The 20,509-nt window shown below is 39.4% G+C and overlaps 1 protein-coding gene across 16 annotated transcripts in view; it reads right to left on the bottom strand.

Moving 5' to 3' along the window:
* The window catches only part of FNDC3A (fibronectin type III domain containing 3A), a 125,639-nt gene that overhangs the window by 47,764 nt on the left and 57,366 nt on the right, over window positions 1-20,509 (bottom strand). For 13 of the 16 annotated variants that reach the window (XM_087756761.1, XM_087756769.1, XM_087756755.1 and 10 more), the window contains 4 exons: window positions 10,024-10,100; window positions 5,089-5,326; window positions 2,311-2,583; window positions 152-210 (listed from right to left, as the gene is read on the bottom strand). In XM_087756761.1, coding sequence (XP_087612887.1) covers window positions 152-210; window positions 2,311-2,583; window positions 5,089-5,326; window positions 10,024-10,100 — 647 coding nt within the window. Of the gene's footprint in view, window positions 1-151; window positions 211-2,310; window positions 2,584-5,088; window positions 5,327-8,863; window positions 8,928-10,023; window positions 10,101-11,386; window positions 11,409-15,045; window positions 15,069-20,509 lie in introns of those variants that run through there. The other 3 variants (XM_087756764.1, XM_087756767.1, XM_087756768.1) reach the window with 3 other exon arrangements.

The following is a 20,509-nucleotide window of genomic DNA, read 5'->3' as shown; positions in this document are numbered from 1 at the left end:
GTCATTTACATTTCAGTGATTGGAAGTTAAGCGAGTTTTCTTTAGTGCAGGAAGTTAAAGATCCTTTAAATTTGGAGAGAGAAAAAGAGGTGTAACTGTATAAACTAGCAACAGATACATTCTGATTTTGTGGAAAGCTTCATTTACTTACCACTGGCTTGGCTATATTAGAAAGAAGTGCTTCAAGTGCTTTTGTTTCTTCATCCTTTTCTTAAAAAACAAAATCAAAGCAAACAAAAAGTAGCCATGAATATTGTTCAGTGACTTTACAGTGAAACAGCTCTTCAAATTCAACAACTGCGCGTACACTGAAGTACGTATAAAACAGAACACCTTACCAACTTGCATTCATCTAGAGCAACATAAACCCAAAAAAGCTCCAAAGAAGTTGTTCATATAACACTATTTCTAAATCTGTTATTTAATGGAATACAAAAAGCCTGGTTATCTTTTATTAATGTATAACTTTAAACAAACTACTGCTCTGGAAAACTTAAGCTGTTGGCTGAGATATCTCCTATAGATTTCTCTTTGGATATAGATGCAGTCAAGTTACAGTACTTTAGATATGTTATGGCACACCAGGCGGAGGACTACTGGTAACACCGTCGGCCTCCCTCAAATGCAAGGGCAAACCTTAGCTTAAGCCTTCAGTTACATCTCAGGGAAAGAATCTAAGGTGTTTTGTTTCAGCTGAAGGTATAGCTGAGCTTAACAGAGGACTCGGTAAGTCTCATAGGAAGTGTTTTATGTGCTTTCTCTCACCCAATATTAAAATTTTATTATCTCAATAACGTAAGTGAACAGGCTACTCAGTTTTGAAGGTGTGGCCAGGCATTTTTAATTCACTTAACCCGCCTTAAACTAAAATTAAAAGAAAAACAAAACCTGATAAAATTCTTTAAAAAACATGTCAAATCTATTTACAACTTTATATTTCTAAGTTTATAGCTAATTAAATGCATTTCTGACTTCTGCTTGTTATCACAAGTCTAAGTCACAGTATATAATTCTCCAAAATGTCTCCTGAAATAAATAATTCTGAAAAGCGGACTTTTCCATTTTTCATACAAAATACTTCTAAGGAACCATTAACATAATTTTCATAACATATGTAAGCAACAGTGCATTTTATCACCTGTGCCTTGGTAAAGTCAGCTCACAGATAAATACCAACTAACAGAAAGTAAACTGAAGCCAAGACAAATGCCACTCTGGAACTACAGTGACAAGTATTCATTCCAAGTTTGAAGCAACAGTTCCCAACTTCTGAATTCAGGTTTTATCTCAAAGGTGTCCCTTGGTACTAAGCTTTCACAGGGTATCATGTACACATGTTTTTAAACAGCTCTTTTAGGTTGAGATTTCCTGGTCTTAGTTAGACATATTGTCTTCACATTCCTTTTGGTCTACAGCTATCTAATATACATTGGCACAAAATCATCACCTCAAAGCAAACTGCAATGAGTTGAGAAAATCATGGTTTATTTCCCTCAGCATCACTAGTTTAAACTGCCTATTCTGAGAAAATTGTACTTGGCTGATGACGAGTCTTTGATGTTGTGTTCTGAATCTGAAGTGCTATGCCAGTGACCTAAAAGTTGCATAGTGACACATCATCAGATTCAACGACAACTGTATGACCAAGACTGAATGAATTCAGTCCATTTATGAGATCACAAGCTTTCTGGTGAAATAAAGGTATTAATAATAAACACACTCCCTACGGTAGTGTCTTAGAAAATGTGAACTCACATGGACTAGTGTGAAGACCAGTCTTTTTCTACAAAGGCCTTTCAATAATGAGTTGGTAGGGACAGGCGTTATGGGAATTTCATATAACAACAGTATCTCTTTTAAAAAATATTCCTCTCTAACAAGTTGAATGTAGGTTTCCTGTATCAGACACCTAGTTCCTTCCACGTTTTCTGCAATATCAAGCAGGCCATCAATATTCAGTGATTCCTCAAAATGTAAGCACCAATAACTCTGGACAAAGCACAGATTTTTCTTTAAACAGTGTTAGGAAGTATGACTAATAAGATTTGCTCAAATCTACATGGAGACTTGCATGTCAGTAGTTTTGTTCTCTTAGGCCCATCATTGCAATATGAGGAGCGGGTCAATTGCCCTTAACTCCATTCTATGTAAGTCAGGGCAGTTATGGGCTACTACTCAACTTCAAGATTGTCAAAGTGTGGTGTTCTATCTACAAATGCTATACTCAGCCAGACACTGGACTTGCATATATATATATATATATATATATATATATATATATATATATATATAATTTTTGTTAACACTTACCTTCTACTTCTGTGTCTGTCTGAGAATTGCTTTTTCCTTTACCCAAAGACTTGCTTTTGGTAGAAGCTGTGCTTATACCAGCTGCATCCTGTCCTTTTGTAAGTCCATTATGTTCACTTGTTGGAGAAGGACATTTCTGAGGAGACGATGGAGGACTGTTTAACTTATCCTTCTGAGTTCCATGTCGATCTTTTAATTTTTTTTGTAACCTTTCATATGTTTTACTAGACCTTTCGTCTCTAAAGTTGGATCTTCCATGAGCAGGCAGAGTATCTAAATGAAAGTAAAGAAGAAAAAAATTAAAAATAATCACTAAGAACAGAATGTGATTAAAAATCTATTAAAAATGTTATGTGCTAAGTGTGTAAAACTGCATCTCTACTCCTATTGGAAAACTGAAGTGTCCAGCAGGTAAACTAACATACACCAACTGGACATGAACAACATGTCAGAGAAGAAAGTGTAATCTTTCCTTCCCACATCTTTTTTCTACCAAAAAATTATTCGTAAAATGTTTCTATAATCTTCCTTGAGCTGTAAGGTACAGGATAAAGTCAACACAGAAAAAACGTGCTACTTCATTACATAGGAATAGGTTTGCACTAATGCTCAATAAAAAATACATAAGTTTTAAGTTTTGGAATGCAACTACAGCTCTATTACTTCAACGGTGCTTCAGCAGAAATCAACAGAGAAAAATCCCACAAAAGCATAGGGCAACTGAATAACTCTTGTTAAGTACACTATACCTGTACACAGTAACCTGAGGCATTGCTGCAGGATTACCGAAGTCCCATCTCTAAGTCAGAACATGGCTTTGGAAAAGTCAGCACCAGACTAATGAAAAAAATTAAACTGCAGATTGGTGAACTTTTCTCTCCAATTCTAACATTTTTATCCATTTCACCTTTACGCTTAGAAACAGCTTACTGACTCAAGACTTTAAAACAGTGTACCACAGGACACCAACTCTTTCCTTAGTGTAACCCTATCTATGATAAATGATGAAAGCTTTCAAAAAAATGCATCCTTCAAAACCAGCATAGAATTTTTCCATTTTCAGGTAAGTTGGATCACTCAGTCTGAAGAATAAAGTTCATTATTTGTCATTCCTTATGTGCTAGGAAGTATAGAAAACAAGATCAAATAAAAACTTCCTTGCAAGAAAGATAAAATCACAAAACTAGAGAACTTTTCAGGTTCTGTTTTTTTTAGGTCAGCTTAATTCCCAGAAAATTTGACAGAGTACTACTAGATCAGCTGTGACTATTTAGAAATTTGATTTTTTCTACCATTAGAGATTTAGGTGCTCTTGTTAGAGAACTACCATGCTCTAAGTGCTTCTGGGTTTTTTCTCCCCTTAAATTCAGATTACACATATAGGAGCCTAACTGTGGGCTTTGACTTCTGAAAGCCATAGCCAAAGTCAGTGATCCAGAATTAAATATGAAACCTGTAGCAAATATTTAACAAATTAAAGCATCCTTAGTCCTCTAATTCTCTAAATCCAAAGGCATCTTACATATGTATTTAAAACAAAGTGAAACCAAAGAATCCCACTTCATCAATTTTTTTTACATTAGCAGTTTAGCAAATCATCACTGATCAACCTAGCAGCAGAAATCTAAAAAAATATTATTCCATCAAGAAGTATTCTTTTATGCATTTAATTATCATACTCCAATCTCTTAATTTAGCAAACTAAAAGCAAACAACTGCCATCTACAGGAAACCAAGAAATTAATAAAACTATAAACAAGCACCCAAAGAGTAACAAATAGTGTACTGTTATCAAAGTAGTGCAAGGAAGAAATAAAGTACAGCTTAAGAATACAGAAACACTAAGAAGTCCAGCAAGATCAAGACATCAGAATATTCTTATCTGATGGCTTTGTACGTCATGACTATTTAAGCACAGTGACTATATGGAGAACATTTTTAGATTATTTTAGTAGTATTACAGAACACTGAGAATCTATGCATCTACAGCGACATGACAAAGCCATGTTTAGTCTCCCTCTCCATAACTTCTAGCTTCTTTATCTAAATACAGCAACCTGGCACTGCTCTCTGGAAGTCTTTCAAGGTTGGCACCTGCTTTATAGCAGAAGTTTATCTAAAGAAAAACAAGTCTACCAGAAATGTAAATATTAATCTAAGAATCCAACGCCTCAGTTAGTACAAACATACACTTTGCACTAAACAGCATTAAAGGCAGATGTCAATAGCACTACCAAAACCAACTTCCACTACAGTATTAAGTTTAGGTTGGCAGCACCTGATTACTCAAGTTGGACTTCAATATGGACACTGGACTAAACGCATACAGTTTTATGAAAAATAGCAATTTTTGTCATAATCAATACTAAGAACTCCTGTGTTATGCTTCAAACAGGACACCTGCAAGACATGAAATCTCAGAACAGTGCTCAGGTATGGATTTAAACGTTTCATCTTAGGGGAAGGCACCAACTGAATCACTACAAGCACTTTCTGCATTGCTCTCCTGGGCAAATCTGTAACTGATACACATAAGAGGTAATCTGTATGTTTAATGGATCACTGAATAGACAAGTCAAATTAATGAAAAGGATTTCTTCTGGAATGATAAGCTTCAGTAAAAACAAGACTAGTATCCTCGTAAAACTTTTGTGTATAGCTCCCACTCAAGCTGTAAGTCTTCCTTGATAAAGCCCGTACACCAGCATAACAGATGCTGGAAATAAGTGCAGCACTATTTCCTTTGGTAGAACTTGTAATATTCGGTAAGCTACTTACCCAGATCTCCATATACTTGTGAGGTGTGATACTGTGGAATGTACTGCGTTGCCATGTCACCAGCTCCGGTCACGGGTGAGTATATATGACGTGGTGGAGGGGGTATCATGGCTGGAAGAGGAAGGAAGCCAGGCAGTGGGGGATGTGGAGGCCTGTGTATCACTGTATGACCACCAGGATGAAATTCTGGAGCCTGGGGAACCACCATAACCCTTCGAACACCGTTATCCTCAATAACCTGTACAGAGAGAGAGAGACCATGCACCAAAAGAGAAATGACAGTCTGAAAAGTATGTTTCTGTAGATACTTAAACAAAACTAGGAACAGTAGAACCCTTAAATTTGAGAAAAGGAGAACAGGAGACCACAAGAAAAAAAATACAAGACAATTAAAGGGCTATCTACATTAAGCATATGAACTGCAATAATGCCATTAAGTTTGCAACGTGATAGGTAAAAATACTGTTAAAAAAATTTGACTGTAACAACATCTTATAAACAACCGGGTATATTTATGACACGAGCCTAGCTTTTCCCCAGGGTCCTGTTTCCACCCTCGTTCACGTTGCTTGCACTGCTCCTAGGATCTGCTTGACAGTATAACAACGAGATTGTTCCATAGAAGTGATTTGGTGAGAGAAAACGCACAACAGCGTCTGATCTTTGCTTGGTGCTCAACTCAGTCCACCAGCACTAACTGTACCTGTTGGCGTACAGCAGCCATCCTCTGCATCAACCTGTTAAAGCAAAAAAACTAGCAGGATGGCAGTCAGCCCTCTCAAGACTCCTTCACAACTCAAAGTATTTTTTTAAAAAAAATTCTCCCCGCCGCTAAAATGTCTTGCACCCTGGAGGAAGCCACACGCTACTCAGAAAACAGAGGTCTTTGTGGCAGCCTCTGCCAGACTCTGGTGTGCTAAGAGGCTTGTTGTGCAAAAATGGCAAATAGGAGATGTGACAGGACAGCCTTCTGCTGAGGGACACGAGTGCAGCCCTTAGCAATGTTGCTAGAGGTTCAAAGAAACAAAAGCAGCATATGCAATCCCACGATGAGAGTAAGTGTGGTCACATAAGATGCAGGGAGCTGAAGTGTGCTGTTCATGGTACACGTAGCATGTCTGGGGCCTATAGCAGGTAGGGGTCTGGTGGAGAGCAGGCACAAAGGCACACAGTACCGAAGCAGAAAATGCTCTTCACTAAATGAGGGCTGGTCATCAACCAGACCAGAAACAGGGGTCCCCCCCTTGAAGCACATCACAGACAGGGAAGACTGCCATCATGATCCTCTCTAGATGTTTGTACCACTAGCAGTAAATTCACAAAAATACATGACTGTCGGTAATATCTAGAGATTATCTTGACATAATTTGACTTGTATGTATCGTGGTGTCAATAATTTAGTGTCTGGGATGCCAATGAATAAATTGTTCTCCACTTCCTAGTAAAATGCTGTAAAATAATGCCACAGCAAGGACTGCAATGTAAGTTTTCAGATGAAACATTTATCCAGAAAACGGGGAGAAGAAGAAAGGAATCTGGAATATCATGACTACATTCAAAAGCAGTGTACAAGGCAACCCTATGACATAAGTTTTCACTGGCATTTGAAATGAGGTGGGGACACGGACACCAATGAGGAACCTGGTGCAACAGGAGCAGATCAACAGATCAAAGCACTTAGTGCCAAGCTGCTTTCAACTCCACTATTTAAGCTTAAGGGTATTAGACTTGGCTAGATTTAGTCCCATGCCCTGGTGTGAACACTTCCACCAAGTCCATGGCAGAAAGCTGCTTGAAGAATCAATTATTGGTTTTACCATGTCTTCACTAGGGGTTGGTGTGCATCTGGTATACCTGGAACAGAGCTTCTGCTGTTGTTTTCTCTGACAGCAATCTAATTTACACACCCCAAAATCATCCTGCTAGCTGAACCAACGCAAGGTAAGTGAGGTTGGTCTAGGAAATTGTTTCAAAACTTCGCTACTGTACTGAGACAGTTAGGTAGACACAGCTGTATGCTTCTAGTGTAACGGTAGAATGAAGACCTCTATGCATATGCAATAACATTCGGAAGACACAAAAGTATGTACACAGTGGAGCTGTTCCCACCTTACTTACATAGAGAGCGGGAAATTAATATAAACGGCCTAAGTGAACACAGCTTTAAAATACATACATACTGTGTGACTTTAAAAAAAGGGCTGACTATTTTCAGTATACATAAATTGTCCCTTATTAGGAAAGAGTAATTTCACTAAAGACAACATTCTTCATATCAGTGCAACCATAGCTGTGTGGTATTTAAGGCAGGATATTTTAACAGCAGTAAATGCGACCAGAACTTCTGCTGTCCAATGAAATTCTCTAAACACTGAAACATAGTTTTAATTATTTAAGTCCTCTTTGCTTACACAAACAAAATTGCAATTTATCATGAATTTATGAGCAGATTCAGATTACGTAGGAAGTAGCTTCCATAAGAAAAACAGGCTACTTAGTTTATAATTTATGTGTTTTCTTGGGTCTGCTAATAGCCTAAGTAACTCAGAAATAGATACCTAATTCATAGCAGCAGGGACCTTAAGTTTAACAGTGTTAAAATGAAGAGTTTGACAAGTCTGTAACTGTGCCTCTAAATCAAACATCAACTCAACGGTAGGCCTCTACCAGGCAACTACACAGATAAAAATCCTTCAAAAAGCAGTAAGAGCATCATGTCAAGTATATAATTTTAAATTTAAAGAAGTAAACAAGCTATCTATTATCCTAATTGTGCTAGCAAAACACTTAGTTCTGGCATAGGCCTGTTTGGTTGAGTGAACCAAGCAAACATCACTGGAAAACTCACTACAGACAGTGAATATAGACAGCTTAGAGAGGATGAATAAAGGCGTGCTTTCTTTCAGAGTTTTACAACTATAGTTCCAAAAGAAGAGGAAGGGGAAAAGTAAATCAACTTATGAATTGCTTTTTATTTATGTGATATAAGAAAAATAAATATGCTTTATTCTGTAGTTATCCCCAACTTCTAACAGAGGACAGTACACTGTATCACTGCCAAACACGAACTGAGGGAAGCAGAGACATAATAGAACTAAATGGAAATGGATAGACAAAAGATGGTTATGCTGAAGTTGTTTTTCCAGGCTGATGGCTTTAGACATTTAGCTGGTTTCCAGTTGCTCTCAAAATATATCTGCAGCTGCTAACATTTAAAAATATACAATGTCTGAAGAAACCATTAAGTTACTTTGCTGGGACTGCAGTAAGCCTGGGATAACTCTTAGCTCAATAGTGTTAGACTTTTGTGTTTGCAAGACTACTATCAAATCTTCTGGCTTCTAACAGGAACTTCCATCATAAACCACAACGGCTGGTATGTTTTGCCAGCAGTAAATACTTCAGAAGCCTTATGAACTACAGGTTTTCCTGGACTATGATACTTCCACTCAGATGAAAAACAGCAGACATGAGCTCATTCCACCTGTACTCTGAGCTGGATAGATACGACGCACCTTCAGTTCAAAAGTCAGAGCGCTGTGTAAGCACACCACCTGCCTGCACTAACAAGCTCCCATGAAAGGCTAATGAGCATGCCCCAGCAAGGCCCAGTCCTTCAGCCTGTCTGCTGCAAGCTGTCCTCAAAAGAAGGATAAATTCATTTTACAAATATTATCCAGATTAGCACAGGTTACGCAATTTTTTAAACATTAAGTACTTCATCAACTGAAATTAAGTACTCAAGAAATACGGTAAAATTTAGAGTTTTACTTACCTCAAAAATTCTTTCAGTTCTTTAAAAATTAATTCTAATAGGAATCAAGACTTTTTACTATGACCTAAAGATAAACGGATTTTCATGATTATTTTTAATTCGTTTTTCTTCTGCCTGTTTGGAAACTCAACTATGAAGGATGCAAGAATCAACTATCAGCCAACTTTCAACAGATGACAGGTAAAACCATGGAGCATTAGCCTGCCTAACCTAACAGCCTTTTTCTTTTGCTAGATGACTATTTTTTATGCAGTTCAGATAATTTGTGTAACAGCTGCTGGACACTGTGGGGTTTTTTGTTGCATTTTACGTGCTGTAGTCTCTTCTCTGTGTACACCATGAGGTGCACGCCGAGTCAGAGGCAGACTGGTCACACCAAAAGAACGTCATGAGAAAGACATACGTTACGGAGAGTGGTATTCATCTGCTCTAACTTCCAGGTCTGACCTACTAACCCCCAAGCTCGTTCTATAGTTGAGGGAAAGAAAGAGACACCATCTAGAAGGCTACACATCTCATTATAATACAGGTGTCAAAAATAGCCAAGAGGAATCATGCTTTTAATCTACTTTAAAGGATGTCCAGGTTATCTAGCTCACACTTAATTTTCAGGCATCTAAATTAGGAATCGCACAGCACAGAAAATCAGAGCCCCATTTTAAGATAAATTGTGGAAACACTTATCCCCAAAGGACAGCTGACATTTTTTGCATGTTGTTTGCTACACTTTTTCTAACTGATCTGTTTTACTCCTTATCTGCAGGGAACTTTCCAGACATGAACTATGTACGTATATAAAATTATATTGGTGCCAAAAGAAAACGTCCACTAACCCAGAATTCAGTACAGGCCCTACATAATGAACTATCTGGGTCGTGATTGTATTTTTTGTTCAGAGGCCATCCAGTACATTAAGATCCTGAACTCAACAAGGAACTGTGCTTGTTATTGTTATGTAAGTAGTTAATATATAACTAAACAGGCACATATATAGCATCAGAAGTCTCCCATCACAGAGATACTACGGTACATCTCCCCTTCCTTACTTGCTCAACCACAGTGACTCTGAAACTTGACACATTAATTTACTGAATTAGCTATTTTGGTTCTACTCCTATAATTTGCATTAAAAGAAATAAGAATCAAATGAAGGGACATACCTGTGGGGCATATCCAGGAGGCACATAAATAGTAGGCACTGAACCATTTGGGGACATCATTGGAACCTGAGCAGGACCTAAATGGGTTACAGAAATATTCAGTACAGCACCAATTAACAATTTGAGAAAGTTCAAAGAACATACTGAACTGCAAAGTTCCTGTGAAGTATATACAAGATAATATGGATAAACAAAAGCAATGAACTGTACAAATAAAATTATAGCAAAGGGCACTCTGAGAAACCCAAGAAACAGTTAGGAAAAAAACAAACTAAATTAAAAAAAATTCACCAGCAGATCCTTCTCCCTTCTCTGTCAGTAAGGTCACAGAAGAGCTTATGTCAAAACATCTTAAGAGGTGACAAATCAAAAGAAGTGTCTCAAGATGAAATGACAATAGAAGAGACTTTAAAACAGAAACAAAACCCCCCATATTTCAAACAAATTGCTGAAATTAGATAGTATTCAGTTATGAGTTGCAAAGAAAATTACTTACAAAATTGCTGCTCTGTTACTATGGTCTTATCACCTAAAGTGGTCTCAGTACCAGAGGAGTGGGAGGTGGCAAATGGGACACTAACTTAAGGCCCCAGGGGAAAGCCAGTGTAGCACAAGCCAGTAAGTCTACTCCTACTAACGGGAAAAGTTGTGATACCATGATGATCCTTGTACCATGCAAACCAGGAAGAACAGAGTTCGCAGACGCTTAGATAAATACGACACAACGGGGATGTGTTAAGGTGGCATCTGTAGATAAAATACTGCCTGAAAAATTTGGTACCTTCAAAGAGCATAGGGACGCTGTGACATACTTGGATTTTCAAAAAGCTTTTGACAATCTTTCTCAAAGACTCTTTAAAGAAGTAATGCTACATTTGGTTAAAATGGGAAGAGGGCTTCTCATGAATAACTAACCGGCCTGAGAACAGGAAATAAGTAAATGATCAGCTTTCAAAGTGCCTGGAGTGACCAAAGGAGTCCCAGAGACATGTAAAGATCAATCTGTTCAATGCATTAACAAAATTTCTGGAAGAGGAAATGAACAGCGAGGTGACAAATCTTAGCTGCAAAGGATCTCGCAGTACTCCATGACCAGATGATTAAAAAGCAGAAGAAATAGTGCTGCTAAGTACAGAGTAATGCACCTGGACAAAACCAACAGAAGTATTTATTTACAGTGATAAGCCATAAGTTAGCTGCAAATAAGCACCTATGGAGTTTCTACATATATTTCTAAGGAAATACCAGCCGCGCGCTGTTCAGTGGTATTTGCAGAAAGAAAGAGAACATTAAAAATCATTACTAACAGAACAGAGAACAAGCAGAAAACGTTATTACTCTACACTATAAATCCACACTGTACCTCAGTACCGTGCGTGCTATGCGCAGTGCTTGTCTCCGCCTTTCACAAAGAACACACAGAACTAGAGAAGGACAAAAAACAGAGGAGACGTTTACAGTGGCTTTCCACCTGTTTATCAGGAAAGATTAAAGAGACCAGGATTCTTCCACCTGAAGATGGTTAAAATGTAAAAGGACTGGCAGCAGAGAAATAGGAAAAAGACCTATTAGAAAAAAGCACCCACAAACTGCCTAAAAATGGGAAGACAAATCATTTACAGTTTCTCATGTGCAAGAGCCAGAGATATTAAACTAAATCACCAGGTAAAACGTTTAAAACAGATAAAGGAATTTCTCGTGAAATGTACAATTAAATGGTCTAACTCCTTGCTTTAAGAACATTGTGGAAACTAAAGGTTTGGTTCAGAAGTTGTTAAGCAAATTGAGAGAAGTAGTCCATTAAGAGCTGTAAAAAATACAAGTATTTTTAGTTTAGGAAGCTAGAAACAAGAAAGTTATTTCTGTGTGCCTGCCCTATCCTTATGCTCCCCCCCTTTAGTATTTGATACTGACCTCTATGAGAGCAAGCACATTGGCATAGGCTTCAAGAGGGACTGCCGACAGACGTCCTTACGTCCTTGTGTTTAATATACACACGGCAACAATTGCTGAAGTTTAATAATTAAAGAAAAATTGAAACACGATATAATCTGACTAGGTTTTGCAGCAAGTGCATAAGGTTGGGATTCAGACACTCCAGGCTGCATTCTCCAAATTTCCAATTCAGTGTAGTGAAGCTACGAAAAGCATCAATCCAACTCTTTAACCAAGTTTCAATAATACTTCTGAAAGGACAGTCATTGTTCCACATTAATGTTTTATAAACTCAGTTAAGATCTGTAAATGGAAAGTACTAAGTAAATGCAAAGTACGGTATGTAAGATTAGCATACCTCATTCTGATAAGTATGAACTTGACAGAAAAATAAAGATAACTATGTCCAAATGCCAAGAGCAGGGAAAAAGGAACAAAAAGCATTCTTTTAAAAAGTAGCATGTAATCCAACTCGATTACACATACTATAGGGACTTCTTTAGAATAAGACAGACTGAAATGTATTATCGAAAAAGAATCACAGCTTTATTCTCGATAAAGCGTTAACCCACAACTGGGGGAGGGAAGAGACTTTTTAAGAACAAGGTCTTAATTGAAAGATTAACTGAACTATCTGAACTGTGTAACAGCAAAGAATATAAGGGCTACAGTAAGCTATAAATTGAGAACTGAACCTCCTTCGGGTCTTTTTGCTCAGCTGAAACTTCAAAAATGCGTCAGTGAAAGTTTCTCCTGAGTATGAGGTGCTAAAAAGAAACGAAAGTGAAGTAAAAAGCAGAGAAAGAGAAGCTGAACAAGTGCTTTAGAGTATTAGCTTACAATAAATTCAAAAAGGTCAACAGTAATGGAAGCATATTTATTGTAAGTTGTCATTAAATCAAATAACCATTTATATTCTTACATAGGAAGATGGATTTTACACAGCCTGTATCTTGTATTGCTTACTTGTAGTTTTTCCATAATGAATACAAACCACCGACACTTTTATTACACTCACGATTTTAAACCATGTAGGTTTCAGGTAAATTGATAATTAAGACCATAGTTACTTGAACTTTTTACGGCAAACTCAACATCCTCGGGGGATGAAGGATCTCTAACATGAACAGCCCTTCTCTTTGTGAACAGGCGGGTATCTCTGTGTTTGGCTTTTTGTTTTGTTTTGCTTTAAATGTCTAAAGAATATTGTTTAGCAATCTTTTTAAAGCTTACTTATTTAGTGCTTTAATCTCTCTAACAATCAAAAAAAGGCAGTTATCTCAAATCCAGTACAAAGGTTGATCCACAAAGCCATTTTCCGTATACCCATAATCTAGCAGTCACAAAAATAGACATAAAGGCAACATAAGAACCTGAAAAATTATGGCAGTATTAGAATAGAGTCAAATTAGTAGTTGGAAAACTTGCACCTCACCTTTAGCACTTTAAAGTTCCAGAATTAATGAAAATATAGATTTTAATATTCAAGATGTAAGGGTGAACTCTTAATTTACTTCTAGGTTTCCAAGTGGCTGTGGAACGAAGTTAGATTGCAGAACAACATTCAAGAAAATGGAAAGCATGAAAGAAAAGTTGGCAGACTTTATATATTTTAATGACCATAGGGTCTTTCCAGTGAAACGACTGATTTCTTGACAAAGTACATTACTACCTGCAAAAATTTAAAAAAAGCTTTCCTGTATCTAAAGATAAAATGCTAATATGCTATAAAACCAGATTTTTTCCTTCCTTTTAAAAAACAGCTTATGTGAAGATCTTGGCTCTACTTCGGTGAAATACACTGCAAGAGGAGTTTTCATGCTTTTAGGCATTGGCTAGACCAGCGGATGACGAAGCCGGTGTGTTTTACCATGAGGTGAGACTGATTATAAAGTACCAGCAAACAAGAGCATCAGGAATTCGTGTTAAGCAAACACCTAATTCTCTATATTGCACATAAATGGAATTGACTTCATCCAAATTGCTATATTATCAACATTGATGACTTGACGGCTGTAAAAGAAGGTCTGGAATCTTCTATATACTTTCAGGTATACAAGTTCTCTTATATAAGAAGTGGAAAAGAAGTATTGTGGGAGACAAAACAAACACATAGTCGTGTTTTATATTTTATTCTTGAAAAATGACTCATCAAACACAGTAAAGGTTTATTTAACTCAACGGAACCCGAGGCAGATGTTTCACCACACTTTCAGTTTATTATTGTCCTGAAATTTGCTGTTTCACTATTATGAAAGGGAAAACTTGTAAAGTCTCTATGTAAGCATTTTGTTCTAAGTTAAAAAAATAAAAAAATCAAGGTGCCTATCAAAGATCACATAAAACTTGGAATATGTGTCCTGAAACAGGAAATACATAAAAAAAATATCCCAACAACGGGAGGAATATCTCCCCCCGCAGCAATAGCGGGTGAAGTTCTCCAACATGTCTATTTGAGCAGACTGTAAAAACCATGCTCATCATGCTCATTACAGCTACCATAAACGTGTAGCAAAACCAACAGCGCTCCATAATTGCCAGGATCGTGACAAACGGATCTAAACATAGTCACTCCTGAAAATGTGAGGATACCGCCACCGCTTGCCTAACAGACAGACGATTCCTTTTTATTTTAACCATTAAGCATCGCTCCATTTTAAGTCGCTCATAAAAGCGCCCGGCAGAGGTGAGCACCGCGGATTTCCAGCGCAAGAGCGGCACTTGCGGGCGGGCGGGCGAATGCTCTTCCGGGGCAGTAACCGCCCATCGCCCTGCTCTTACAAAACCCGGGCTCGTCATGGCCTCCCAGCGCTGAGGCTTCCTCCTCCCTTCGCGGTTTCGGGGCCACCGCAGCCCCCCTCGGCCCGGCCAACCCCCCCCCCCCCCCCGGGAGCCCCCGCATCCCCCAGAGCGGGATTTAGCAGCGCTCGGGTTCCCCGCATCTTTTTTTTTTTCCAGCCACCACAGCTTTCCCCCATCCGCCACTGCCGCGCCAGCGCCGGGGCTGCCTGCGGCGCCGCGCCGCGCCCTGCCTGCCGTTGTGTTTCAACGCACCGGCGGGCGAGGCGGGCAGCCGGGAGACCTTACCGCTCATTTCGGCTTGGGCAGCGGCCGGGCCGGGGCCGGGGCCGGGGCCGGGCGGGCGGGCGGCTGCTCCCCGGCGCGCCGCGGCAGGCGGGGCGGGGCGGGGCGGGGCGGGGCGGCTCGCTCAGGTGCGCGCTGCCCGCCCCGCCCCGCCCCGCCCGGCTCCGCGCCGCCCCGCGGCCCGCTCCGCGCCTCCCCGCGGCGGGGGGCCAGGCCAGCTGCCGCTCGGCACAAGCGGCGGCGCGGCCCTGGGCTTCAAGGAGGGGCTTCTCGGGGGGCACCGTCCCCGCCGAGGAAGGCTGCCCTGGCCATGCCCCAGGGCTGCTGCTCTGGTTTGTACGGTAGGCTACCGACTGTCATCGGCCGCTGCGACCCAGGTTCTTTAGCTGAAAGCTTTTACGTTAATTAGCATGATTAACTTACACAGGATTACTTCAGGCCGACCCTTCCATAGGATTTACCTTCGGCTGAACTGCTAATCAGTTTACACCTAAGAAAGGAGGTGCGCAAACAGATCTGGTTGCAAACACACACTTTCTGGCGTCGCGTTCAGAAAGCTGCAATGACTTTGATACTAATCTGTGTGGATACTGCGGCTTGTGAACGCTGCTATACTTAGCATTAGTCTAATGTGAACGGCGATGAATCACTGTTATCCCCAGGAGGAAATAGCATTCAGGATTTACTGCAGCACATTAGGTTAACTATGGCTCTATAACCGAACACCCACACTTTGACATCACACAGGGCGATGATATGCATCACTGACGCAAGCACTGACAGGATCAAACACAAAGGCCGCAGCAGTTGAAACAATGGAGCGCACAGCTGACGTAGCAGCACGCCCCTCCAACACGGATGGGCTGCAGTAAATCAATAGTCCCAGATGCCACAAATAGTTGCACCACTCTGCCTTTTACATAATGGCTAAGACTTCAAAGTTTTATTTTGGGCTCCCAACAGCTACAATTAATTGCAAAAAAAAAACCCCACAGTAACAACAATCACCACCAGTTGGTCTAAGTTTGTAAGCTATGCCTGGAAAATACTTCCAAATTACTACTTCAGGTTAACAGGCACCAAAAAATTGTCAAAAAGAATCATCAGCTTTACATTTACTAGGAGCAATGTAACCAAAGCCAGTAATAACAGAAAAGAGAAGTAAACGCAGAACTTACTGTTCGGCCTGAGCTGGGGAAGAGGCACAAGGAACTGTCAACACTGCAAGGACACAGTTGGTCAGAAGACTTCAGTTCGCAGTGCTGTCAATTTAACATATTCCTCATGCTCTAAATTAATCCTGACAAAACAATCCCTTCCCCCATCCATCTGTCCACTTTTGCCATCAAGGCTGGGGAACGGCAGCTGACAAAGCAGCAACATCAATTTAAATATATTAATTGGCTACAAAAATCTATCAGTAGACTGCAGGCTGGCAAATGCAAGGAAAAACTGAAGGTAAAACATTCACAGAGTTCCTTTCAAAAGCAGGGGAAAAAAGCATCAGTTTCATCCACAGAGACCTGGGAATAAGGGATAAAAGAGCAGAAAGCTATGAAGCCTAACTACTAAATCTAAAGATTACATCCTAATGAGATCCTGATCTTTCCCATGAAACCATACATACGTATTCAGAAAAAAAAAAACCGACGTGAAATTCCTTCTCATAGGCAAACTGCAGAGATGACAGGTTCCTATAGCACTTTATCATTAATACAGCTATCGGATTTCTTTTATAATGGCCTCACGTATGTTCAAAGGAAAAAGGTGACAATGGTTTCTATGTGCAAATGTTAAATGTACTTTCATTTCACCTGTTTCTAAACAATGACCACTGGGCAATTTTGTGATTAAAAAAGACTGCAAACCTTTTGAATGGTGCGAGTTCATAACATCAAGTTAAACTTGGGAGCTTGCCGGATGATCTTAGTCTTTTGAGATACTCCAACAATAAAAAGTTTTTATACATTCTTTCTGAAGCAATTGTGTGACACGGTGATCAACTCTATCCTACTTTGTTAACAAAAAAGTACCAATGAATCAAAGAGGTTAGTGTGGAAATACAACACAGACTTTGTACTGTGCACATTGTTAAATTGCTCCGTTTCGTTTGCTGTTTTAGGTTTAGACTTTGGGTAATTATTTAGTAACTATGCAGAAGAGTTATGTCAAAAAATTGTTTTCTCTCCCTCTTAGTCTTCCAATTTAAGGATCAGGTGAACCATAAATCATTGCATTTCAAAGGGAGTCAAATGTGATATACCTTTCTTAACACAGAGCAGCTTTGATGAAAATGTTTTTATTCTTAGCAGGAAAAACAATCTGCACTCGTTCTAATCTAACTGCATAGCATATTTGCTTAGCTTTTTCCTCAAGGAGAGCCTAATTTCCTAGCACTTATGCTGAGCAGTACTGATCCACAACTTGTTCAGACTAATATTTAATGTTTGTGCCTACTGCTTAATCATGTTCCATTTGATTCACATCATTCAGGATGAACTACAATTTAATCACCTAACAGTTGTTACTACTAGAATTTGTGTTTTTCTAATCAGATTTTTTTTTTTTTGGCCACATAGCACTGCAGACGAGAAAGTTAAAAAGTTAGGCACTACTACTGATAGTTGGTTGTGGTTAAGGGGCGAACAGCACAAGTGAGTCTCAACAGTTGGCATTTCTTGGCGTGTAGACAGTGGCTTCTACAAAAGAGCATGTTGATTCAGAGAAGTGAGATCTTGGAAGTTCCTTCTTGGAAGGAACTTCAACTTCTCCCCCGCCCCCCCACCTGGTTGTGCCAAAAAATGACATTATGTAGTACAATTACTTGCAAAGGCCTTTTAGGCATCATTATGTTCAACTTATTACACTAATGAGTTATTTTTTCTGTGCATACTCTGGCTACATTGATTTGAAACTAGAGTGCAAAATTATCTGGCATGTTCTGCTGTCTCAGAGCTGGCATTCAGAGAAGTCCCCCCCTCCTTTGTGCAAATTTCTTAATATTTCCCCCCTCAAATTATTATACACACACGTGCGTGTGGGTGTATATATATCTATTTACACACAGATTACAACTTGAATATGACTTATTGAATATTACTTACATGAATATGATGTATTGATTAAGAAAAATCAATAGCATACATAAAAATGCTGAAACAATGTTACCAAATTCTAGGGTAGGGCATTTTAACACTATGGATGACAACACACAGACGACTCTGTGGATATAATAAAATTCAGTTTGTGCAAACTGTGATTGAGTATTACAACACATACAATGTCAGAAACTCGAGCAAGAAATTAATATCAGAAAAGGCTGCCAAGAGAAAATTCGGCGCCCAACTCAAATTTTTATTGCTATCCAAGGCAGACACCTCTAAAGATGTACTACTTTGAGTTCCTGGAATCTACTAATAACATGTATTTTCATTTGAAAAACTCTAAGTTCTTTAGGCTTCAAGCTAATTATATAAACAGATACAGTGCAGGTTCAGATGGTCCATTTAAAAGAAAAACAAAGCAGAACAAAAATTATTATGACTATAAGCAGCTGAAGTCCTTCTAATATCTAAAATAAATACCACATGCATCTTTCTTTAAAGGGACCAATTTGGGAGTGGTCATTCCTAACTGGAAGGCATAAAACTAAGCAGGACATGAGGTGTCTCGCCTTTCCAAGAATCCCATAATCCAGGATTCTACATGATTTAGCAAAAAGAGGGAAAACTAGGTAAATCTAGAATGACATTGGCTCCACAACTAGAGTTCTAGGGTGCAAAAATAGGGCCAAATCTTGTTCTTAGTAACGGTAAAAGGTTAATGATAACTGCTGATTTAAAAAAAAACCCTCACATCCAACAGCTCTGTCCACTGAAATTTTACTCTCTTAGACGTAATTCTCTCATTAGGTGAGTGAGTTTGCTGTTCTGGTCGGATGAAAAGGTCTTCTGTAACAATACAAAGAAATGGAAAGAGAGGTCAGTCCTACAGGACTTCCTCTCTTCACACTCGCCACATACAATTATTTTTCTGCCTACATTAGAGGCGTTCACTTGAGTCTACCAACAAGGATTCTACCAAAACTGCAGTTCCACAAATGTTCAGATGTAGGTTTCTAAACTCTGAAGTAAATTTTGAAGTAACACTTTATTACACAGTTTTGTTTCAAATCATGAGTGAAGAAAACAGTCCCTGAAGCTGACAATTCAAAAGGCGACATTTGGTAATGCAAAATCCTTCTGTCATGACACAAACTGTAGGGAACAAGCCCCAAGCAAATGACACAATCATCATCTGATAAAAATGAGACAGAAGATCAAATTGAAAGCATCTGATGTTACTTTGCAGCATCTAAAGCAAACACTTGGCTTCAGCAGGGTGATTCACCGGCTGCCTCTGGAGGACAACTCTGTGCTTCTGCACATTTATCAGGGAGCCACCTCATACCAGATGACACAAATCATTAAGCACAGACAGTGTGTCCTCAAGTAGATATCTGGTTCAGGCCTGCTCTAGTCACTCTTCTGTCCAATTTCAGTAGAGTGTATCAATTTTTCTGCCAGTAGATTCCTACTGTCAGGAAAAGAAGGTCTTCCTGTTCAGTTAGTAGGTAGGCTAAATTCCGTGCTATGCACAAGGAGATGAACCCTGCAGCTCACTCCCGTCCAGGAGAGTGCTATGAGCACCAGACTATGGAGTAACCTGGGCCACCACTGCTGAAGATGGGCCACTAGAAACTGGAATGCAACACACTAAGCTCCTGTCCATGCTAGATGCTTAACTCCTTTAATCCAAGAGCTTCTAAATGGAACATACAGAGCCAGCCTTTAAAACGGGAACCAGCACCCAGGACTTCACCTGAATCATACAGGAATCTCCATTACATCAATAGAAAAAGGCAGATTGCCTTCTCATGTAGTTTTCCTCTAGAAGCTTATCTTTTTTTGAGGTGAAGATGCCCATCTCCAAAAGATGGCATGGAGAAAAGCCTAAACTCGGAATACCCCAGAGCCTCATGGCCAGGGACTCTGCTAGAATCCGGAGCTACAGGTTCAGATTCTGTGGTACTTCATAGAGCTAAAAACCTCAGATCTCAATTCTGGGCAAGTGCTTTAACCAATTTCCTGCTGCTGATACTGTTTGCATTTGGGGATAAAGTTAATGTAGTCCGAGTAAACAAACAGCCTATCTACATTTTTGGAAAGAGAGAAAGCCGACATTTGTATACTGTCTCTATATTGTCTCTACTCCAGCATGTCTTTGATGTCTGGCTTCTGGCTGTCCCCCTGCAACCTCATGTTTTGTAGAATTACAGGCATCTAGGGAATGCCATGGTCAAAACAGGAGAAGCAATGGATTCAATGTGCTTGCTAGGATTAGGTCATGATTCAGTGGGTGACCTGGGCTGCGTCTGAGACTTCGTCTGAGACTTCTGCAGCTAAAAGCTTCTGAAGTTAGAGCTAAG

The sequence above is a fragment of the Nipponia nippon genome, unplaced genomic scaffold, assembly GCF_047370975.1.
Source record: "Nipponia nippon isolate SJK-2023a ecotype South Korea unplaced genomic scaffold, ASM4737097v1 scaffold_2, whole genome shotgun sequence".
NCBI lineage: Eukaryota > Metazoa > Chordata > Aves > Pelecaniformes > Threskiornithidae > Nipponia > Nipponia nippon.
The sequence above is the reverse complement of the archived record's forward strand: the minus strand, read 5'-3'. Positions and strand labels throughout refer to the sequence as shown.